The sequence below is a fragment of the Pelodiscus sinensis genome, chromosome 4, assembly GCF_052426305.1.
Source record: "Pelodiscus sinensis isolate ZL-2025 chromosome 4, ASM5242630v1, whole genome shotgun sequence".
NCBI classification, from domain to species: Eukaryota; Metazoa; Chordata; order Testudines; family Trionychidae; genus Pelodiscus; species Pelodiscus sinensis.
The window spans coordinates 2,780,581-2,801,413 of NC_143055.1; the positions used below are offsets into that span (position 1 = coordinate 2,780,581).

The following is a 20,833-nucleotide window of genomic DNA, read 5'->3' on the forward strand; positions in this document are numbered from 1 at the left end:
ACGTCGCTTCCCCCGACTGGAAGGAGACAGTTTCGCTTTGGGGCTCTTTAATCGGAGACTTCCCGAGCCCCGCTGGGGTTCTCTCTCTCTCTGCCGCTGGAGTCACTGGCTGACTTCGCAGAGTTCGGGTCCGCGGGCTCCCCAAAATGGTGTAGCTTTCCCCCTCGCTGTGTGGCCAGGGCACTGGCGCTGGCCGGTCCAGAGCCCCTTTCCCGTACAGCTCCCCGGCTCTTGTTTGCGCTTCGCCCTGGATTCAAATATTTTCTTAATTCGGGGACTATTTTAGAATTCCCCTTTGCCTTGGATGCCGGGTGGGGGACGCTCCCCTCAATTAAAGGAGCAACAAGCGCCGCCGTGGTTATAGGCGCAGTGTGCGCCTGGGTTGCACCTTTGACTACGCGTGTAAACACCCCATCTTCGGGCAGAATCCGTTTCAGAATAAAAATCTCCATTCGCGTGTCACGGGATTCCTCGCCTCGCTTCAAGGCATGAGGCTCTGAGAAGAGAGCACATTGAGGAGACGGAAAGGGCTTGAAAACCAACCCCCTTGCCTTCCACACCCTGAGACGAACAACTCCGATGCGCTCCCGAATCACTGTAAATCGATTTATTTGCCAATCCGAATTTTTAACCAAACAACGTTCGAAGGACGAAGTTGGGTAAACGAATGACTTCAGATCGGACACGCATCTCTGGCTGGTGAAAGCGGAGCAAACGATCAGTATTTACTTGGGGAGCACCTGATATTAACGAGAATGCACGTAACCCGCAGCCCTTGGCATTGTAGAGTGAATGGCAAGGTCCTTTTTAAATTTCCCTTTCTCCTTTCTCACAAACACAGGTTCGCCCCCTCCCTTGCTTCTGATCACAGCTTTTAATTAAGAAAATAACTCATCCGTATCCGTCATTGTTTTGCTATTTTCGATTCAGCCACTACAAAAATCTAGGGGGGAAAACGCACAATAATTGAGAGAAACCCAAATATCCATGTTTACAAGAGATTTGGTCTTGTTGACCTCGCCTTTTTGAGTTCGTTTGTGTTTAAATCAGTGAATCCTTTCTTACGTGTTTTCGGGGGTGGTGGAGAGGAATCACATGATGTTATTTTTAGGAACTCCCTATAAAGAACCGATTTTTTTAAAGCCTTGTAAATCCTCTTTTGGAATCAGTCCAAACGGAGAAGCATTTTTTTTTTTAAAGCCAAACGTGAGAATGAAAGATTGGGGTTTTTCCGTATTCATTTGTGAAAGAAAGAAAGAAAGAAAGAAAGAAAGAAAGAAAGAAAGAAAGAAAGAAAGAAAGAAAGAAAGAAAGAAAGAAAGAAAGAAAGAAAGAAAGAAAGAAAGAAAGAAAGAAAGAAAGAAAGAAAGAAAGCTGTTAAAATTCAGGATGAGACGCATATTCCGGTGTATTTGAAATCACACTCCTTCAAGTCACAAGAGGCTTCGGGGGAATATTTGCAAACACACTCAGCGATCGGATTCAACAGAGGAAACAAAAAGTGTTTCTGTGAGGCCGGGCGTAGAAAGGCACCTGGGAGACCAGACACTGCGAACCAGGGCCAGGCTACTGCAGCGCGGGGTGTGTGCCAACAGCGTCTTTATTTCCCCCCAAATATTGACAGGGCGCATTCAAAATGTGCTAACAACGCGAGTCGCTGGATCGCGGGGGTGAGCAGGCAGGGGCCATGTTCCTGGAGCTAAATAAATCTTCGAGGATTTGCTTATCCATGTAAAATGGGAGAGAACAGATTAAATGCGGGTGGAAAGATGAGTGAAAGAGGCCACAAGAAAGAGAGAGAATGTGTGTAGATAGATAGATAGATACAGGGTGTGTGTGGGGATAGATAGATAGATAGATAGATAGATAGATAGATAGGGTGTATGGGGATAGATAGATAGATAGAGGGGGTGTATGGGGATAGATAGATAGATAGATAGATAGATAGATAGAGGGGGTGTATGGGGATAGATAGATAGATAGATAGATAGATAGATAGATAGATAGATAGATAGATAGATAGATAGATAGGGGGGTGTATGGGGATAGATAGATAGATAGATAGATAGATAGATAGATAGATAGATAGATAGATAGATAGATAGATAGATAGATAGATAGATAGGGCGACCCTCAAATCAATGGGAATTACGCCTGTGTCCCAACATTGGGGGGTTTGGATTTTCTTTGAAAAATTGGCGATATTGACCAAAAGATTTTACATTGTCTTGGGGACAGAGGCAATACGCCCCCCCCCCAAAAAAAATCCCCAGCCCAGCAGTGACATAACAGAAGTGCGGGCCCCCCGCAGAATGACCGGCAGTGGAGACACAGAAAAGGGGGACGGGATTCTGCCTGAAACTCGCCTTCCCAGCCGGTGCTACCAGGGCAGATTCTGAAACTGACCAGACCGCCAAGCACGGAGGTTCCAAAAGGTGCAATTCTACCCCCCGGGCAGGTCGGAGTAACGGGGAGATCGGTCCGAGCAGTGTCTGCCCAGCAGGGTCCGAAGGAAGCAAACGGCCGGACTCCAGGATTCGAACAACCCTGGAGTTCAGGTTGTTTTCTATCTGCCTGGCCCTGGGTCCTCGTGTGTTTTCTCCCTTTGCAATCTTCGGGTGGAATTTGCCCTTCCCCTCCGCTCTGACTCTGAGCCCGCGGAGCGCCTTTGCCTGCATTTGCGAGCCGGGTTTTTCTTTTAAACTGGAATCGAATCCGGATCCGAGACATCTGAGTATAAACCCTCCCACAGTCGCTCGGTGGCCCCCTCGCCAGCCCCGGAAGGTTTTTACTTTACACCAAAGGCGACAGCTTTGATACTTTCTTCCCCTCGCAGTTTTCCCGCCCCTCACACTGATTAGTTTTTTGTTTGATTGTTTGTTTTTAACAGTAATGTCTCACCCATCTGCGGTACCGAGAGAGAAAACACACGTGCCCGGCCCGAGGAAGACCCCTTCCCTGTCCTTGTCTCACAAATACCGCTCTAGTAACCACTGACGACTGAGTAAATTCCCCTGGGGGAGTAAAATATTTCCCCGCAGTCTTCTGGCACTTGAACCGCGAGTGGCTGATTTAGGAGCATTTTTTCCGGTGCCGTGTTTCAAATCGCTCCGAGTTCGATCCCAGCCATGTAGGTCTGAGCCAGGCGAATCGAGCCCAACCTGTTTACAGGGGAAGTCTAAATCCGGAGATTCCCTACCCGGCGTCTCCGGCAGCCAAGCGGGGGAGATGGTCGCTTGTCAATTTCACCGCGTTCTCCTTCCAGTCCCCAGCCCCGAGCGCAGTGCGGGTGGGAAGAGGCCTTGTTCCCTGCCCGGAGCGGAGGGTGTGTGTGTGGGGGGGGATGGGGTTTCGGAGAGCGGCTGCGGCTTGCACGGAGGGTGCGCACCTGGAATCCCTGATCGGCCCCTCGCGAGGGCTTTGGCTATGCAGGGGTTAAGCTTCGGCCCGCGGGGGGGGGGGGCTGCCTGGAGGGGGCTGGCAGAGGGATTGTGCCCTACACAAGCCCACCCTGCCCAGGGGTTCGGGGGGGGGGCAGGCGCGCGGCTCTGGGAGCTGGTCCCTGTCGCGCTCCCCCTGGCATCCTGGCCTTTGGGACAGGCGTGTCCAGGCGCTGGGTACTGACGGAGCGATTCTCATCGGCTCTGCCCCGGATCTCTGCGGGAACCAGCTCGCAGCGCCCCGGGAAAGCCGCTGGGAAGGGAAGGAGCCATGCACACACAACTTGCACATGCGGCCATGCACACACACAATCTGCACAACACACACAGAGCATGCACACGCATCTATGCACACACACAACCTGCGCAGCAGAGAGCATGCGCACGCATCCATGCACACACACACAACCTGCACAACACACACAGAGCATGTAGTTACATTCATGCAAGCAACCTGCACGTACATCCATACACACACAATCAACACAACACACACCAAACACACAGACAACTGCTACAAGCCCATAGAACAAAACCGCTACATGCATTCACACAACAGACACAGCACATATAAATAACCACTCACAAAACGCATATATGCAGGACACAGGCACAAACATACAACATATGCACAGAAGAAAACACACACACAACGTGTGTAAAACATACAAACCCACATATAAAACATATCCACGTACAGCTCATCTAGACGGCCCACATACCCACCATGCAAACACACACACCATGTAAACACACACACGCATCGTGAAAACACATACACACACCATGCAAATGCGCACATACACACCATGTAAACACACACCCAACAGAAAAACACATACACACACCAAACACATACACACGTGCAAATACACACCCAACAGACAAACAGCCCCCCCCCCCCCCCCCCCCCCACCAACCAGACAAACACACACACACACCAGACAGGCCCCTCTGCTCCATCCCACAGAGCGCGCGCTAGGCCCACGCTCCCGCCTGGCGCTCACCGCCCAGCGTCAATTTCATTCACCCCCCCCCCTCCGCCCCCCCGCCCGCGGACTCGCCCCCGTCCCACCTTGCAGCCAGCGCGGTCTCCTCTTCCACCCTCCGCTGCAGACACCCAGGGGCGCCCTTCCCTGGCGCGGGGCTAATCTCCGCTCTTGACCATCACGCAGCTCGGGCTCCCTCGCCAGCCCAGACGCCACGGCGGATGGGCCCTGGCTGCGTCACTCCCCCTCCACGTGCCCCCTTGGCCCGGCGCGCCGCTCCCGGCCCGGCTCGCTGGCAGGCCCCCGCCTCCCTCGCCTGCCCGGCGCCCGGTGAACTCGTGGACCGACTGCGGGGCCCTGCCAGCGCCGCGCCGCCCTCCAGCCCCTCCCTGGAGCCCCCCCCCCCCCACTCACTAGCCGGGGCAGGGGAAGGCGTTGACTCTGCCGCAGCAAAGGAGGGGAGGGGGCGGAGTAGAGGGGCCGTGCGGGGTGGGGGTTGGGGGCCAGGGAGGGTAGAGGGGCCGTGGAGGGGGGGTGAGGGGCCGTGCGGGGGGCAGTAGAGGGGCCGTGCGGGGGGGCAGTAGAGGGGCCGTGGGGGGGGGGGGTAGAGGGGCCGTGCGGGGGGAGGTAGAGGGGCCGTGCGGGGGGGTAGAGGGGCCGTGGGGGAGGTAGAGGGGCCGTGCGGGGCGGGTAGAGGGGCCGTGGGAGAGGTAGAGGGGCCGTGCGGGGAGGTAGAGGGGCCGTGGGGGGGTAGAGGGGCCGTGCGGGGCGGGTAGAGGGGCCGTGGGAGAGGTAGAGGGGCCGTGCGGGGAGGTAGAGGGGCCGTGGGGGAGGTAGAGGGGCCGTGCGGGGAGGTAGAGGGGCCGTGGGGGAGGTAGAGGGGCCGTGCGGGGGGGTAGAGGGGCCGTGGGGGAGGTAGAGGGGCCGTGGGGGGGGGGTAGAGGGGCCGGGGGGGGGGGTAGAGGGGCCGTGCGGGGGGAGGTAGAGGGGCCGGGCGGGGAGAGGTAGAGGGGCCGTGCGGGGGGGCGGTAGAGGGGCCGTGGGGGCGTAAGAGGGGCCGTGGGGGGGTGTAGAGGGGCCGTGGGGGCCCTTCCGCCCCAGGGTCCTGCGAGGCACCAGCTGCAAGCGGCGCTTGGCCAAACTCAGCCTGTCAAGGAAGCACCTTGCGGCCAAGGGTATGTGTGAGTGTGTATGGAGATAGGTTTGTGTCTGTGGGTGTGGGTGTGTGTGGAGATGGGTGTGCGTGTGGAAATGTGTGTGTGTGTGTGTGTGTGTGTGGCGATGGGTGTGCATGTGGAAATGTGTGTGTGTACTGAAATGTGTGGGTGTGTGTGTGGAGATGGGTGGGTGTGTGGGTGTGGCGATGGGTGTGTGTGTGGCAATGGGTGTGTGTCCGTTTGTGTGGCGATGGGTGAGAGTGTGGCGGTGGGTGTGTGCGTGTACGGAGATGGGTGTGTGTAGGTGGGTGTGGCCATCGGTGTGGGTGTGGCGATGTGTGTGTGGCGATGGGTGTGGATGTGGGTGTGGCGATGGGTGTGGGTGTGGGTGTGGCGATGGGTGTGTGTTCGTGTGTGTGTGGCGGTGGGTGTGTGCGTTTACGGAGATGGGTGTGTGGGTGTGGCGATGGGTGTGTGTGGGTGTGGCGATGGGTGTGTGTTCGTGTGTGTGTGGCGGTGGGTGTGTGCGTGTACGGAGATGGGTGTGGGGGTGTGTGGCGATGGGTGTGTGTGGGTGTGGCGATGGGTGTGTGTGGGTGTGGCGATGGGTGTGTGTGTGGCGATGGGTGTGTGTGGGTGTGGCGATGGGTGTGTGTGGGTGTGGCGATGGGTGTGGGGGGTGTGTGGCGATGGGTGTGTGTGGGTGTGGCGATGGGTGTGGCGATGGGTGAGAACGGGGCAAACGGGCCGCGTCCCGGTGGCTGCTGCGGGAGCGGATCGGCGCTGCGGGGTTCCGCTGCTCCCCGCGGGCTGCAGGCGCGTGAGCGATGCTCAGCGGGCCCCGGGCAGTGCTCGGCCTCTCTGCGCAGGCCTGGCCCGGCCCCAGCCGCGTGTTTAGCCCGGGCCTGGCCCGGGAGTGTCAGATCCCGACCCGCGCCTGGGTCCAGCCACGCGGCGCGGAGGCCCCTGCCCGGGCCACGGTCCGGCTCCAGCTGTGCGGACTAGCGCGCTCTGGCCCCAGAGTCGAGTGGGCCCAGCTAAGGCCCCGAACGCGGCTCCCTGCGCCCCTCCCGGATACTGCTGGGGGGGTCCTCGCCCTGAGCCCCCCCCCCACGACAGTCCCCTTGCTCTGTCCACATCCCAGCGCGCCGTTCCCTCGAGAGCTCCCCCCGCTACCCAACTCGCCCTGGCAGCAGCCTGGGGGGCGGGGCAGGGGGCTTGGTGCCGCTTCCGAAGATAAGCGAGAAGCCACCCGAGAGGGAGCGGGGGGGGGGGGGGGGCACAGACTTTCCTTGGGCTTGTTTCCCACTGCTTCCGCTCCAGCTCCTGGCTATAGCCCCCCCCCCCGAACACACCCACACCCACGTAACACAGATGCCTCTGTACCACACCCACGCATACCCCTGTACCACACCCACGCATACCTATAAAATACGCACACCCCTGTAACACGGACACATGCATACCCATGTATGTACACGCCTGTAACACACACACACACACACCTGTAACACACACGCACACACACCTGTAAGACGCACACACGCGGACTTGCAGTTTACAGGTGGCGTTTGGAACCCGCAGCTAGGTCGGGTCTCCCCCCCCCCCCCACCGCGGGGCGCAGCTTCTTGGTAGTTTATTTGCAGTTTATAGCGCCCGGTCCCGCCCCAACACACACACACACACACACACTCACACACACACACACACTCTCTCTCAGGGTATGTCTACACTACAAAGTTAGTTCGAACTAGCGCTGTAGTGTAGACGTACCCTCATAGACACACATACATACACCTCTCTCTCTCTCTCTCTCTCTCTCTCTCTCACACACACACACACACACACACACACACACTCGCCAGGGAAGTGCGAAGTGGTGCAGTGCCAGGCGGGTGCCAGGCGCTGACAGGGGCGGCGGTGGTGGGCCCGATCCTTCCCTCCTCGTCTGAGTAAAGAGTGCGGGGATCGGGCCCTGCGTTCGCACCCCAGCAGTTACCCCAAGAGTGAGAGCAGGGGCCGATCCCCGTAATTGCCTCGCTCAGACCCGCACAGGACGGTCTCTGCTTAAGGGACACGTGTCCCCCCCCCCCCCAACCCCCCGCGGGACCAGCCGTCTCCAGGGCTCGGTGGAAGGGCTGGCGAAGTCAAATGTCCGACCTGCCCCCTCCTGGCACGCCGCCGTATTTCAACCCGGCCCCCTCCCCGCCGCTTCCCGGATCTGCTGATCCCGGCTCGGTCCCAGGCCGGAAAGACTTTGTATTGGACCCCCGGGGTTCGAGCCCGGCTCCGCTTGGCGTCCCCGCCCTCCCGCAGCCCTGGGAAAGGCCGGGCAGAAAACCCAATCGCCCGCTGGCTCGAGACTCTGGAGCTGCAGGGACCTGCCGGAGGTTGTTTGCAAGGGCAGGACTTTCAGTCCCCCCCCCCCCCCCCCCACGCTAGGAGCGGAGTTCGGTGTCTAATCCGGAGTCACTGCCTACCTGCTACACATCGGCTCGGAAACTCTGTTCGGCCAAACCAGAACTCTGTTCTGGGCTGCCTGGGTCTCCTTTCCCTTAGCACCGCCCCGACTAACGCCCCTTCCTTCTTGGGATCTTCAGCCAGACTTAGCCAGGCCCCCTTGCCATGTTGCTGGGGGAGTTACGGGATGGGACCAAGTGCCTAAAAGGGGGAGGGGGGCGGGGAATTGTTCCCCTTGGCCTCTGAGGACAGGACAAGAAGCAAGGGGCTTAAACTGCAGCAAGGGAGGTTGAGGTTGGACAGTAGGAAAAACTCCCTGCCTGTCAGGGGGTCAAACACTGGAATAAATTGCCCAGGGAGTTGTGGAGTCTCCATCCCTGGAGATACTGAAGAGCAGGTTGGACAGACACCTGTCAGGGATGGGCTAGTCTAGATGGTGCTTGGTCCTGCCGTGAGGTCCAGGGACTGGACTCCCTGCCTCTCCAGGCCCCTGTGCTAGGAGCCCCTGAAATCGGTCAGTCTGGAGCCGCACCATAGTGCTCTCCCAACCCGGGTAGGAGATCTGTGCGGCCGCGGGGAGACGCGGGGTGTTTGCGCGGGGGCCCCGGAACGTCCGCCGGATCCATCCCCCATTGCCCCAGACAGGCGGCTCCGCGCTCCCCTCCCGGGCCCCCAAAGTGCCGTTTCCTGTGCGAGGCGCGTGGGCTCGGAGTTCGCCCGGCTCCGCAGGCTCGAACCCCTCGCTAGCGAAATCCCTGCTGGCCCGGGGCGGGAGGGGGCAGAAGGGTCGGAACTTCTGGGGTCGCCAGGAAATTGACAGATTGTTTAGTGCCCGTCCCAGAAGGGGTTTCCCTTAAACCCCTCGTCCGAGCGGGACCCAGCCCGGCCCCGCAAAGCCGCCTCGGTACTAGCAGGGAGAGGGAGAGAGAAAGTGTGTGTGTATGTGTGTGTGTGTGTGTGTGTGTACACAGTCTCTCTCTCCCCCACACACACAAATTCTCTCTCCCCCACACGCAGAAATTCTCTCTCTCTCTCTCTCTCTCTCTCTCTCTCTCTCTCTGTGTGTGTAGAAGCAGAAAGCCGGGCTGGCTCTCCTAACCGCAGACTCCCAGCCTAGCTCTGCCAGCGCCGCTAGATTGTTTTGCTGGGGGAAAGGGGAAGGGAATTCCGCTTATTTTTAAAACAAACTTGCACCGCGCAGGACCCGATCCTGCAGGACCCGATCCAGGCAGAACTCCCATGGGTCCCAACCCCGCACTCCTTCCTTCGCACGTTTTAAGGCCTCATCTTTCCACGTTCAAACGCTGCACGGGAACACATATTTCAAACATATATCAGGATTTTATTGACCCGGGTGATTTCCACAAACAATCTACTGCGGATTGAATGTGGGAAGTCGCATCGCAGCTCTGTCTGTACTCTGGGCAAATCCATGCCCCGAACCGGACCTTGCGCTCCCCCCCCACACACCAGAGAAACCGTATTTCGCTCGCGCGGCGCAAGTGTGTGTGTGGGGGGGGGGGGGTACAGTAGACAGCAGATAAGCACGACAGGCATCCGCGAAATGTCCCAGGATCGCTGTTGTCAATTTCACTGTCACCTTCCCCACGCTGCTTGGGATCGGTGGCTCAGTTGCCAGTTGGGTTGGAAGCAGGTTGGTTGGTTTGAACCGGAGGCATTGAGGCCGGAATCGCTTCGCTCTCGAGGCTCTGGCACATCAGATGGTGCAGGAGAGCTTCCCCTTCTCCTCTCTTCTTCGGTGCGTATTCGCCTGGTTGTAAAAAGGCGCAAAGACGACATAAAAAGAAAATTAAAAACGCCAGGAGGGCATCGCTTCTGATTTCCCATTGAACGTTGCGGGATCTTAACCCAGGCCAATGCAGGCAGCGCTGTCTTTACAAAACCATCCCATCCCTTCCCAATCATTTCAACTTCCACCCTTTTATTGCTAGGGAAGCGCCGAAACGGCGGTCACAATTTCTAGAAACATTTATGCGCCCAGGAACGAAACTGATCCTGCGTTCAACTGGAGCGCTAAAACTCAACGAAAGGATTCCCGATTTGCGCCAATGTATCCGCCCTTCACACGGGGCCCCACAAGGGAAAAATAGGCAGGGAAGGGGGTAGTTGTACTGCCCATATTTGGGAAGTGTTTTGTATCAAGTTGGAAGAAAAAAAAAGAACAAAACAATGCAGGGTGCTGTGTGATGGGTAAAAAAAGCTGCGTTTTACGCATCCTATTTTGTGTCAAAGAAAATCTGGAATAATTTCTACAATTCATTTTTCCTATGGTATCTATCAGCTTGAGCCTCAGAGGGGTCGCCCTGTTAGTCTGTAACTTTAAACATGAGTGGCACCTTAGAAACAAATATATCACCTATATAAAATCACGAGTTTTCGTGGGCAAAACCCACTTCACCTGATTTTTTGTACCCACGAAAGCTCCCGTTACTCGTTTCTATCTGTTTGCTACTCTCTAAGGCGCTGCAAACTTCGGGACCCGCCACCGAAGTATCAGCGAGCGAGCAGGGAGGAAAATGCCTGAATTCGTGAGCTGCACGTTTTTGAACAGAAAAAAAAGTACGTCGAAGCCAAGTTTGCACATCATGGTTGGGGGAAACAAGGAATCCGGCGCCGGAGCCAAACGATTCAAGTCTGGGGTGCGTGTGTCAATTTCAGGCCCCGAGGGAGCGGACCCTGCGGAGTTTCTGGGAAAACGTTGGGGACAGACCGGCCAGCAGGAGTCTGGGGAGCTGTGGAGTTAGCAGGGCGCCGTGGAGAGCCCTCTCTCAGGGGGGCTGCAGTGGGGAGCCGGGGTCTGACCTGGGCGGAACTTGCCCGCCTATGAACAGGGGTGTACCAGGGGCAGCGGATCTCCCGCAGCTGCAGCAAGGCCGAGGGGGCTCCGCAAATGGCAGACTTGGGCCCGCTGCCCTAGAGCTCGCCAGGGCCACCCGAGCTCTGAAGGGGGCGCGTGAGACTGGCAAGCGCCCCTCTCGCTTGTCCGCAGCAGACTCTCAATCAGCCACAAACACTGGCCAACTCCTCCCCCCTTCCCAAGAGAGGCGCCCGGCCGGGTCAGCCAGGAGGGGAGGGGCGCGCTGCCCAAGGGCGCAGGGCGCACGCTGGCCCACGTACATAACCCACGGGCACCCCCGCCGCACGGCGAACCCCCGCGAGCCCACGTACCTTCCCACGCACTGAGCAGCGCGCCCCCCACTGTATGGGGCGTGTCTTTGGGGAAAGCTGAGCCGCGGGTGGGGGAGCCGGGCTCGGTCCGCCTGCCTCCAACCGGGAAACCGGCCTCGCCCGGACCCTTCGCTTCCTCCCCGAATCTCACCTTGGGAACGCCCCGCGCTTTTATACCCCCCCTCGCCCCCGCGCCTGGTTCCTGGGCGAGAAAGCGCAGGAGCTCGCGTGTCCACGGGGGCGCAGCCGGGGACTCCTTGCTTACCAATCACTAGCCAGGGACGGGCCGCAGGAAATTACGTGTGTGGCCAGCAGTCAATTTAAAATCGCTTCTGTAGTGGCCTGCCCGGCCCGGCTCACTCGCTCCATGCCCCGGCCGGCGAGCAGGCGGCGGGGGGAGGCGGGAAGTTGCTGATTCCGGCGGTTCCCGGCGGGGCTTCTCCCTGCCTTTGCTCGCTCCGCCGGGGCCGAGAGATGGAGACGCGCAGGGGGGGGCGGCCGAGAAACCCGGACTGTTTGCACTAGCCTCCCCCCCCCGCCGCCCCTTTGTGCGCCCCCCCTTGCCGAAGCGGCATCGATCCGCGAAGCGGCGGCACAAGCCCGACCTGCCCCTCGGCCGAGATGTGAAGGGCCGGGCTACCCCTCGCTTGGCTGCTCCGCCGGCTGTCGCTCATCGGAGAGAGAGAGGCGAAGAAGGCAGCGCAGGACCGACCACAGCCTCTGCTCCCGGCCGGCCCAGAAGAGCGGTGCCTGGCGGGAGGGGGGCGCATGAGAGCGGACCCGGACCGTCAAAGTTTTTAATTCTTTTTTTTTCTCCCACCCCCCCTCTCCGGTCTGCCCCAAGCGCCCGAGACCGCTGGCAGCGGCGTTTGGGGGGGGGGGGCTTACCCTGGGAGGGGCTGGTTAAATTGAACCGGCCTGCCCCACAGCCGGAGAGGGGGAGCCGGGAGAAGGGGGGTGGGAGCAGGAAGGGCAGCAGGGATCGGGGCGGGGGGGCTTTCTGGGCCTTCCCGACCATGGTGCTCGCCCTGCGGGAGGGCCCCGTCGCTGCACCCCCGGGGCGCTGACCCGCACCTGGTTTCGGGGGGCAGGAGGAGCCCCCCCGCCGCCGCGCCCCGCTCGCTGTCCCTGGATGTGCGACCCCTCCGCGGCGGCCACAGGCATGAGCGATGGCGGGGCCCCGGCCGGCAGGAGCCCCCTGGTGCTGGGCGAGCCGGGCGCCCCGGAGCGAGCCCGGGCTAAGGGCGGCCCCCGAGGGGAGCTGGAGAGCGCGCTGCGGGCCGGCGGCGGCACCGGACTCAAGGACTTGCCGGGGACTTCGGCGTCCAGCCCGGGCGCTTCCCAGGAGTGCGCCCCGGAGAGCGACAGCCAGGCCGGGGGAGGAGAGGCGGATTACTGCCGCCGGATCCTGGTGCGAGGTAAGGGGAGCGCGGCCCCGCACCCCCCCTAGAACCTACCCCTGCACCCCAGTCCCATCCCCGGACCGCAGCCTGCCCCACCCCCGGGAACCCCCACCCGGACTCCCCGCCACCTCCTCAGAGGCCCCCATAGGCGCCTCGAGCCCCACTCGCTGCCCCCCGGAACAGCACCGATCCCCACCCCTCCCCCCACAACAATACCCCTCTTCCCCCGACTGCCCCGGGCCTGGCCGCTCCCTTCCCACCATGCCAGTCCCCCCACCCCAGGCGGCCGCAGCGCGCCGCGGGGCTGCGGCCGTGTCAGGCGAGCTGTGCCCGAGCGAAGCTGCCCCCCCCCATTTCCGGCGCGGCTCCATCGCTCCCGGGGCCCACGAAGGACCAATGCCAAAGCGGTGGTGTGTGTGGGGGGGCTGATTGTCAATCGCCCCTCCCCCCCCCGCCTCGCTCCCAGCTCGGGGTGCTTCGTGCGGAGACTTGGGGGGCTGGGTGCGTGTCTGGGGCGGACACACACAGACCCATTGGTTCGTCTCTTCCCTTTCACACGCTCCGCCGGTGCACTGCATTTTGGGGTGGGGGGACCCCAAACCTTCGCCGACCCCGCTTCCCGAGATGGGGGGGGGGATCCGAGGGGGCTTCTCGGGCGTGGGGGGGTGTTAATATTTGTCGCAGGAAAGAGGCGTCATGGAAGCCCCAGCGAGAGAAGAGTCGCACTTGCTCGGCTCCGAGGCATAAATAACCCCCCCCCCCCGGGGGCCCTTCCGACCCGGCTCGGCGGCTGCGAGGCTGGAGCCGAGACCGGCCCGCGGGGGGCCCGGGCCCGGGAGGCTTCTGGGTGCAGAAGGAGGCGGGGGAAGGGGAATCAAGTCTGGGGATCCAGGCCCCAGCGAGGTTTTCTTCTCTCTGCTGTTCCTGACTGAGAATTGCAGCGGCCCGCTAGCTGGGGAGCCGCTTGCCTTGGCCGGGGCCCCTTCTTCCAGCCCCCCCCGCCCCCCCGCGCTTTTCACCGCTGGGAGCCTGGCTGGGCAGCTCCGGCCACAATGCGCCCGCGGGGCGAGCCACTCCGGGCAGGCGAGCAGTTCGAACCCGCTTGTCCCCCTTGGCCGATTCGGAGGGTTTTGTGTCCCCCCCCCCCCCCCGCCCCTCCGCGGAATCCTGAACCGGTTCCAAGAGCGGCGGGGGCTCGCGTGTAAACCTCCCCCACCCCTCCGAAATGCGGGGCTTCCTGGCAGAGCCGGGCATGCCCACGGAATCCTTCCCCGCGCCGCGCCGCCAGCTGGCAGGGTAGAAGCGGCCCCCACCGCTGGCCGAAGCCGGGTGAGCGCGGACCCATGCCTCTGCTCGCAGCCCCGGGAAGCCGGGCCGAAAACCTCCGTCCGCTGGGAAACCGGCCCGGCCGGGTCTAAGTCGGGGCCCGCTTTGTGCGGGGCCGTGTGAGCGCCGAGCCGCGGCCGGGTTTGCGCAGGGGCTCTGTGCCCGCAAGGCTGTGCGCGCCTCAGCCAGGGCCCCCCGGAGCACGCCTGGGCCTCGGCGCTCGGGAGCGCCCTGCGGCCGGCGAGATGGAGAGGCTGGGGCGGGCGGCGGCGGGTTCGCTCCAGTGAGGCGCGAGGGGCTGTATTTACACGGGGCTTCTGCTTCGGGTGTTCCCCGGGCCGCTAGATTTACGGTGTGTCTGCACCTCCGGCGAGTGCGGAGAGTAGCGCTTCCCGGCTAGACATCCGGCTAGCTGTCCGTCCCTCTGTCTGCCTGTCTCCCCCTCTCTGGCTATCCCCAGGCACTCTATCTATCTATCTATCTATCTATCTATCTATCTATCTATCTATCCATCCCCAACCGGATAAACACACAGACAGACAAATATGGGCGAGTCCCACCCGTGTGGGGGTGTCTGCTGCCTACCGTGGGTGCCTAAGGACATGTTTGTAAATATGGGCGTGTATGTTTGGGGCTATGTAGCGTTCGTGCGCCTGTATGTCCTAGAGGCAGTAAAATCTAAACCTGCCGCTCTGTGTGTGAGGAGATTGTGGGTCTGATCGGACGGGCCGGTCCCGGTGTGTTGCCGCACGGGTAGCGATGCACAGCTCGCCGCGTATTGGGCCGGGAGCATGACTATTTTGTCAGCAAATATCCGTAAAGATCCAAACTCCCCGCCCACGCTGCAAGCACAGGAAAAATATTGCAATCCATCCGCAACAAATTCAGCCAGGCAAAGGGAGACAGGTCCTGCCCCAGCCCTTACTCCGGTCCGAGTTCAGCGCAGGCCGGCTGGCAATTTAGGTTCCCATGATTATAAAATGTTAACGATTTGAATTTCAGCATTGGCCGCCAGTCAGTAATTATTGTCTGCCCCCCCCCCCCGTTACCCCCCGCCACTGGTACATATAAAAATTGGTACACATAAAAATGCGTACAATAGAGATCGGCAGGATCGGTTATAATGATCGCAACATTAAAACCATATTCTGCCAAGCCGATGTGTTTTGTGTGTGTGGGACGCGCGCACACCCAGAAAGAAATTATTTCCAGATGTAGATGTGGCGCGTGTAAACAAACGATATGTAGGTACACACATGTGTGTTTCCTACAACGCAGCAAAATACTGGCCGCCATACTTCGCTAAACCATCTATTGCTAAATGGGAGTGTCGTTATATAGACACAAAAGCAAACTGCCCGTCGCTCTATAGCGCTAAACGTGTAACATCCGTGTGTCGTTCATATGCGCAAAGAAACGAATCTAGAGAGAGCGATCGGCACGTTTGTGTCACACGTACCCCCAAAATGTTCCTTGCTCTCTAGCTAAACCTCCATCGCTAAATGTGTCCACACTACCGAAAATATACACACAAGCCAGCTCCCTCTCGCCAAGTGGGTTTTGCCAGGGCCGACTTATCCATTCGGCACCAGGCCTAGGGCCCACGATACTCTTAGGGGCCCACGAAAATGTTTTAATTTCTTTTAAAATCAGAAGAAAAAAATGAACTTTTAGGGTGGAAGAAAATGTTTTAATTTCCTTCTCCCTGCAGAAAAAAATGAAACGTTTAGGGCCCACGGAAATCTATTCAATTTTGCCGAAAACAGAAAAAAATAAAATGTTGACGTATTAAAATTATTTTTATTTAATGCGGCCTTGGGTTGTGCCCAGGAAAGCTCGGGTGACTTGCCGGCGGTTTGTTAGTCTCGAAGGTGCCCCAGGACCGCTGGTTGTTGGTATCTCGCTCGGTGTTTACTAAATGTGTGTGCGGGGCAGATCTACACCGAGGCGAAGTGTCTCTTGCTGCCCGCGTGTTGGGGGCCCGGGTAGAGAAAGGAAAGCCGTGCCCAAGCCTGCATTGCCGAATGGGTGTGCAGAGTGCGCACGTAGGAGCAAGCGACACCCGGCCGTGTAGTGCTGCCTGTGTTGAGCGCTCTGTGTGCTCCCCAGGTGGGTGTGCACGAATAGAGGCAAAATGCACAGACAAATGCACCCCCCCCAGCGACAGAGAATTGTTGTCCCCCCGGGGGGGGGGGGAGTACCTGCCTTGCATCTACACCTAGCGCGGCGAGGCCAACGCCACCGTGGTGTGTAGCTTCACCCGGTCACACAGTTCCAGGGGACGCGGACGCTTTGCATGGAGGGGGCTGGAGGTGGGGAGCAAGAGGCGCTGGCATCTCCGCTTCCTCTTTGCCCCCCCCCCCGATTGAATAGGGGGGGCAGAACGAACTCCAAGCCTCTACCTCGCTGCTCTGCTCCCCTTTCCCCGGCTGTGTAGACATCCCCGCTTTGGTGCCGGCCGTGACCCGGTCGGGGGATGGGTTAGGCGTCAGGGCGCCTTTGCGGCTGTTGCGTAACCATCAGGCGCATGCCACCACCCCGTGCCTCAGTTTCCCCCGTCTCAACTGGGGAACAGTTACACGGGGAGCAGGCCATGGGGGGTTAGTTACCCGCCCTCCAGCCCGACTCCTCCTGGGGGCAGGAGTCCGTGAGTGCCGCCTCATCTTGAGAGGAGGGCAGTAGCGCCTAGTGGTGCCAAATGTTCCTGATTTCCGTACCGCCTTGCACCCCGGGCCTGGGCATCCCGCGAGAGCAGCTTTGCTAGAGCGGGGCCGCCCCTGGCTCAGCTGTGCGCGGACCCCGAGACTGTCTGGGTTCCGCGCGGGCGGAAATCCGCGCTCTAGGCCGCGGGGCCTGGCGGACCTGGCTCGGAAGCTGGTGTGGGAACCCTGGAGAAGCCGGGGTCAGCGCGAGGTCACAGAGCTCTCCCCCCCCCCCCGCCCGCACCGGCCTTGATTGACGTCCCAGGCCAGCCACGAAGCAAGGCCGCGCAGCCTGGCCGGGTCCCCGCCGCGCGTGGGGCGTAGCCTGGGACAGGATCCTGGGCGGGGTGGCCCCGTGGGCCAGATCCGGCCAGGCGGGAATCACGCGGGATGCCTCCCTCTTCCAGGGCCAGAGCCAGCCCCTGCGTGCTCCGGGGTCCCCGGCTCCAGCTGGCGGGGAGATGGGGGGGGGGGTTGGTTCAATCCCCGCGCTCCTCCATTTTGCAGCGTTTGGCACAAAATGGAGGCAGCAGCTGGAGTGGGAAAGTAGCCGCATCCTTGCACCCCAAATACCGCTACTGGGGCCCGCGCGGCCCTGCGCCCTTCCCCGCCCCCACCCCGCTTTTTGCCTCTCCCCCAGGAAGGAGAAATGGCGGAAAACTCCCCGCACATCAGCCGATGCTCAGAAAGTCCATGGAAACAATCCCCCGCGTCTCGCGTGAGAAACGCGCCGTGGCCCTGGGAACCGAACGCGCGCGCGGTCCCCTACAATACTTGGCCTCGGCGCTGCGTGGGTCCCCGGCGGCGGGGTTGCGTGGGCAGGCGCGGGGCGTGGCGGAGATGGGCGCTCGCCACACACCTGCTCTTTCGGGTTTATTTCGCAGCGGAGTGGCTATTTCCACGTGCGGTGGAGGCGGGGAAGGGGCCGGATCGACTCGCGGGGCTTGGATCTCTTCTTTGCAAGGCTGGTTTGGACTGTCTAGGACTAGGCTTTCCAACCCCACGCGGGCCTCTACTCCACCCGTGGGCGACGGAAACTTAATTTCCGTGGCAAAAGGCGCCGCGGCTTGTCAAGAAAATGGTTTTTAAGAGCTGGTGCTCGTCTCCAGCGTGCTGCTCAAGGGGAAAAAAATCTCATTGAAACCTCCCTCTTTCCCAGCCAAGACAAGGGCGCGTTTGCTCCGTTTTGGCCCCCTCGACGTTTGCTGGGCAAATAGAAAGGGGAAGGGAAAGACGAGAGAGACCCCCAGTACCCTATCCGCATCCCACAGGCATGTTACACAGCTCGGCTCTGAAGATTTCCCCTAGTATGTCCTGTCCTAAAAGACACGCGTCTGTGGTGCCGAGATGTAAAAATGACACCGGGCTTCCAGCACCCTTCCAGGTTAGAGTTTAAAAAGTAATTTCTCTGCGATCAGTTTGTTTAACGCCAGCGGACCCGCGCCCCCCTACATACAACCATTTCAGTCCCAAGAAACTAACCTCTATACATCTTTCTGGAGGATCAGCTGTCAACAGCCACAGCGATGGCTCGAGAGGACAGACATGGCGTTTTATAAACAGCGTAGTTCACTTCTTGTCGATAGGAAAACGTCATATCGCATTTTTATTGTTTTTAATTGTTATGGTTCCCACAGAAGCCTCTCCATGTAGAGATAGAATTGCACTGACAATTACAAAGTGAACGGACAAGTGTCCGTGCATTTATTGCACGGACAATTAAAAATGGAACGGACGATTGTCCGTGCAATAAATGCAGGAACAATGAAAAATGGAACGAACAATTTTTCCGTGCAAAGGGACAATTAAAAATGGAACGAACAATTGTCCGTGCAATAATTGCAAGGACAATTAAAAATGGAACGGACAGTTGTCCGTGCAATAATTGCAGAGGCAATTAAAAATTGAGCGGACAATTGTTCGTGCTATTTTATAACTATATGGAGAGGCTCTTGTGGAAATTGTGATTTTATTTATATATAATTGTCCGTGCAATTTTCAGTCCTGGCACCTTTCGTTTAAAGCCCCAACAAATAAGTAACTAGCTCGCGCAACGTTGCGCGTTCATTCAGGGGCTGGTTTTATTAAATCGAAAGGAAACGGGAGGAGAATCGTTCTAAAATGTGTCCGAGTTTGAGCCAGCAGAGAATCCGGAGTGAATCCCGTTTGCCGATCCAAAGCATCTGCATTTGGAAAAAGAAACGGAGCCACGGCCTCTGCTAGGAAAGTGTTCGGCTCTGCCGAAGAAATACGCGTGGCAAACAGGTCTCTTTGTTTTCTTTCTGCGCGCCTCTCCGGCCACGCAAACCAAAACAAACAAAAAACCGCGCAGAGGAGTCAGGTTTTTGCTTTCGGTTAACTCGGTCGCGTTTAGACGGCAGGCTGTGCCAGAACTCGGTTGTATTCGATGCCAAATCGGAAACCGGACTCAGGGCAGAATTCTGCCTTGTGTGCGCCTCCGTGCGCTTGCTAGGTGCGCGTTTACACCGAGCGCAGTGAGGGGTATGCCTGTGAACCGCAGTGTAAACGCGCCCGGGCAGTTCTGACGGGGCATAGACACAGCCCATAAGGCTGCGCGTTCAAGACCCCCGACTGCACGCGGAAAGCCGCGCTCTTTCCCCTGGACGGCTTGGCTGAACAAGGCGGCGCGCAATCGGTCTATTTCCTTTTGGCAATACAGTCCCAGCTGTACAAGATAGGGTTGGGCCCCCCTGAGCCCCATCGCGGGGGATCTGCCAGAAGGGAAGTGCTAGAAACTGCTGCTGAGCTCTGCCCCCCACCCCGCTTCGCCCAGCGTCCGCGCAGGGCACCCGCGGAAACGGATCCTCGCTTGTCGTTCCTAGCGGAGCCGAAGAATTGGTGTGGGCAGCTTTCTGGAAATAGGGGAGACGCCTGAGTGTATTTGGCAATAACACGTGCTTATAAATGGGGGCGGGGGCTTGTGACCCACCTCCTCTCTCCCCCCCCCCCCCCCGCACCTCTACCTGCCCCCCAGCCCAGCCCGGACTCCGCTGCCCTGGGCAGGCCGGGAGAGGCACCGCGATTTGGGCGGCAGACAGAGGGGCAGGTGTGTCTTGCCCCTGCTGCCGCGCTGGAGCCCAGGGCGCGGAGGGGGGGGGGGGGTGTTTGGAGACACGCGTGTGAGAGGCGGGGCCGTGGGGGCCTGCAGAGGCGCCGAGATTTTTACCCCCGGACGCATCCTCCCTCTGGCCTCCTGCCCCTGGCGGGGGAGCGCCCGGCAGCCCGGGGTGCCTCAGGGAGCAGCCACCAGCCCGCAGAAAGGGCCCTGCACCCCCAGCCGGCCCGGGGTCTGGGCTGCCCGGAGTCTGCTGCGTCCAGGGCGAACCCCTCCCGTCGGCGCCCCGGGAACGCCAAGCGACATGAAACCCCATAAAGGCGCATTGGCTGGTTCCCCAAACCTGCTGCCCGGGCCCGTCCTGCAGGAGGGAGCTGCGGGGCGCTGCACCACTGCGCGTACGATCCGGTATCTGTCCCGGCTAGCCGGAATGCGCCCCCGGTAACACCGCGCACAACCTGTGTGCTTCTGTGCGTGTGTGTGCTCTGAGTCCCTGAGTGTGTGCGTCTGTGAGTGTGCGTGTGTGTGTGCTCGGAGTCCCTGTGTGCGTGCTTCTGTGCGTGTGTGTGTGTGCTCTGAGTCCCTGTGTGTGTGCTTCCGTGTGTGTGCGTGTGTGTGCTCTGAGTCCCTGTGTGTGTGCTTCTGTGTGTGTGCGTGTGTGTGCTCTGAGTCCCTGTGTGTGTGCTTCTGTGTGTGTGCGTGTGTGTGCTCTGAGTCCCTGTGTGTGTGCTTCTGTGTGTGTGCGTGTGTGTGCTCTGAGTCCCTGTGTGTGTGCTTCTGTGCGTGTGTGTGTGTCTGTGTGTGCTCAGAGTCCCTGAGTGTGTGCGTCTGTGAGTGTGAGTGTGTGTGTGCTCGGAGTCCCTGTGTGCATGCTTCTGTGTGTGTGTGTGTATGTGTGTGTGTGTGTGTGTGTGTGTGTGTGTGTGCGTGTGCTCGGAGTCCCTGAGTGTGTGCTTCTGTGCGTGTGTGTGCTCTGAGTCCCTGTGTGTGTGCTTTTATGTGTTTGTGTGTGTGTGTGCTCTGAGTCCGAGTGTGTGCGTCTGTGAGTGCGTGTGTGTGTGCTCGGAGTCCCTGTGTGGGTGCTTCTGTGT

At 59.7% G+C, this 20,833-nt stretch overlaps 1 protein-coding gene and 1 long non-coding RNA gene across 2 annotated transcripts in view; one reads left to right on the forward strand and one right to left on the reverse strand.

Annotated features, from left to right (window-relative positions):
• Positions 1–9,144: 9,144 nt before the first annotated feature.
• On the reverse strand, positions 9,145–11,503 carry LOC142829717 (uncharacterized). Its single transcript, XR_012904471.2, has 2 exons — positions 11,236–11,503; positions 9,145–9,817 (listed from the first exon to the last, which is right to left on the reverse strand). It is a non-coding gene; the product is annotated as an uncharacterized LOC142829717 (long non-coding RNA).
• An 11-nt stretch (positions 11,504–11,514) lies between these two features.
• The window catches only part of VAX2 (ventral anterior homeobox 2), a 60,461-nt gene continuing 51,142 nt past the window's right edge, over positions 11,515–20,833 (forward strand). The window contains exon 1 of the mRNA XM_075931077.2: positions 11,515–12,653. Within this exon, the coding sequence (XP_075787192.2) occupies positions 12,368–12,653 (286 nt within the window). The 5' untranslated portion in view covers positions 11,515–12,367. The remainder of the gene's footprint in view (positions 12,654–20,833) is intronic.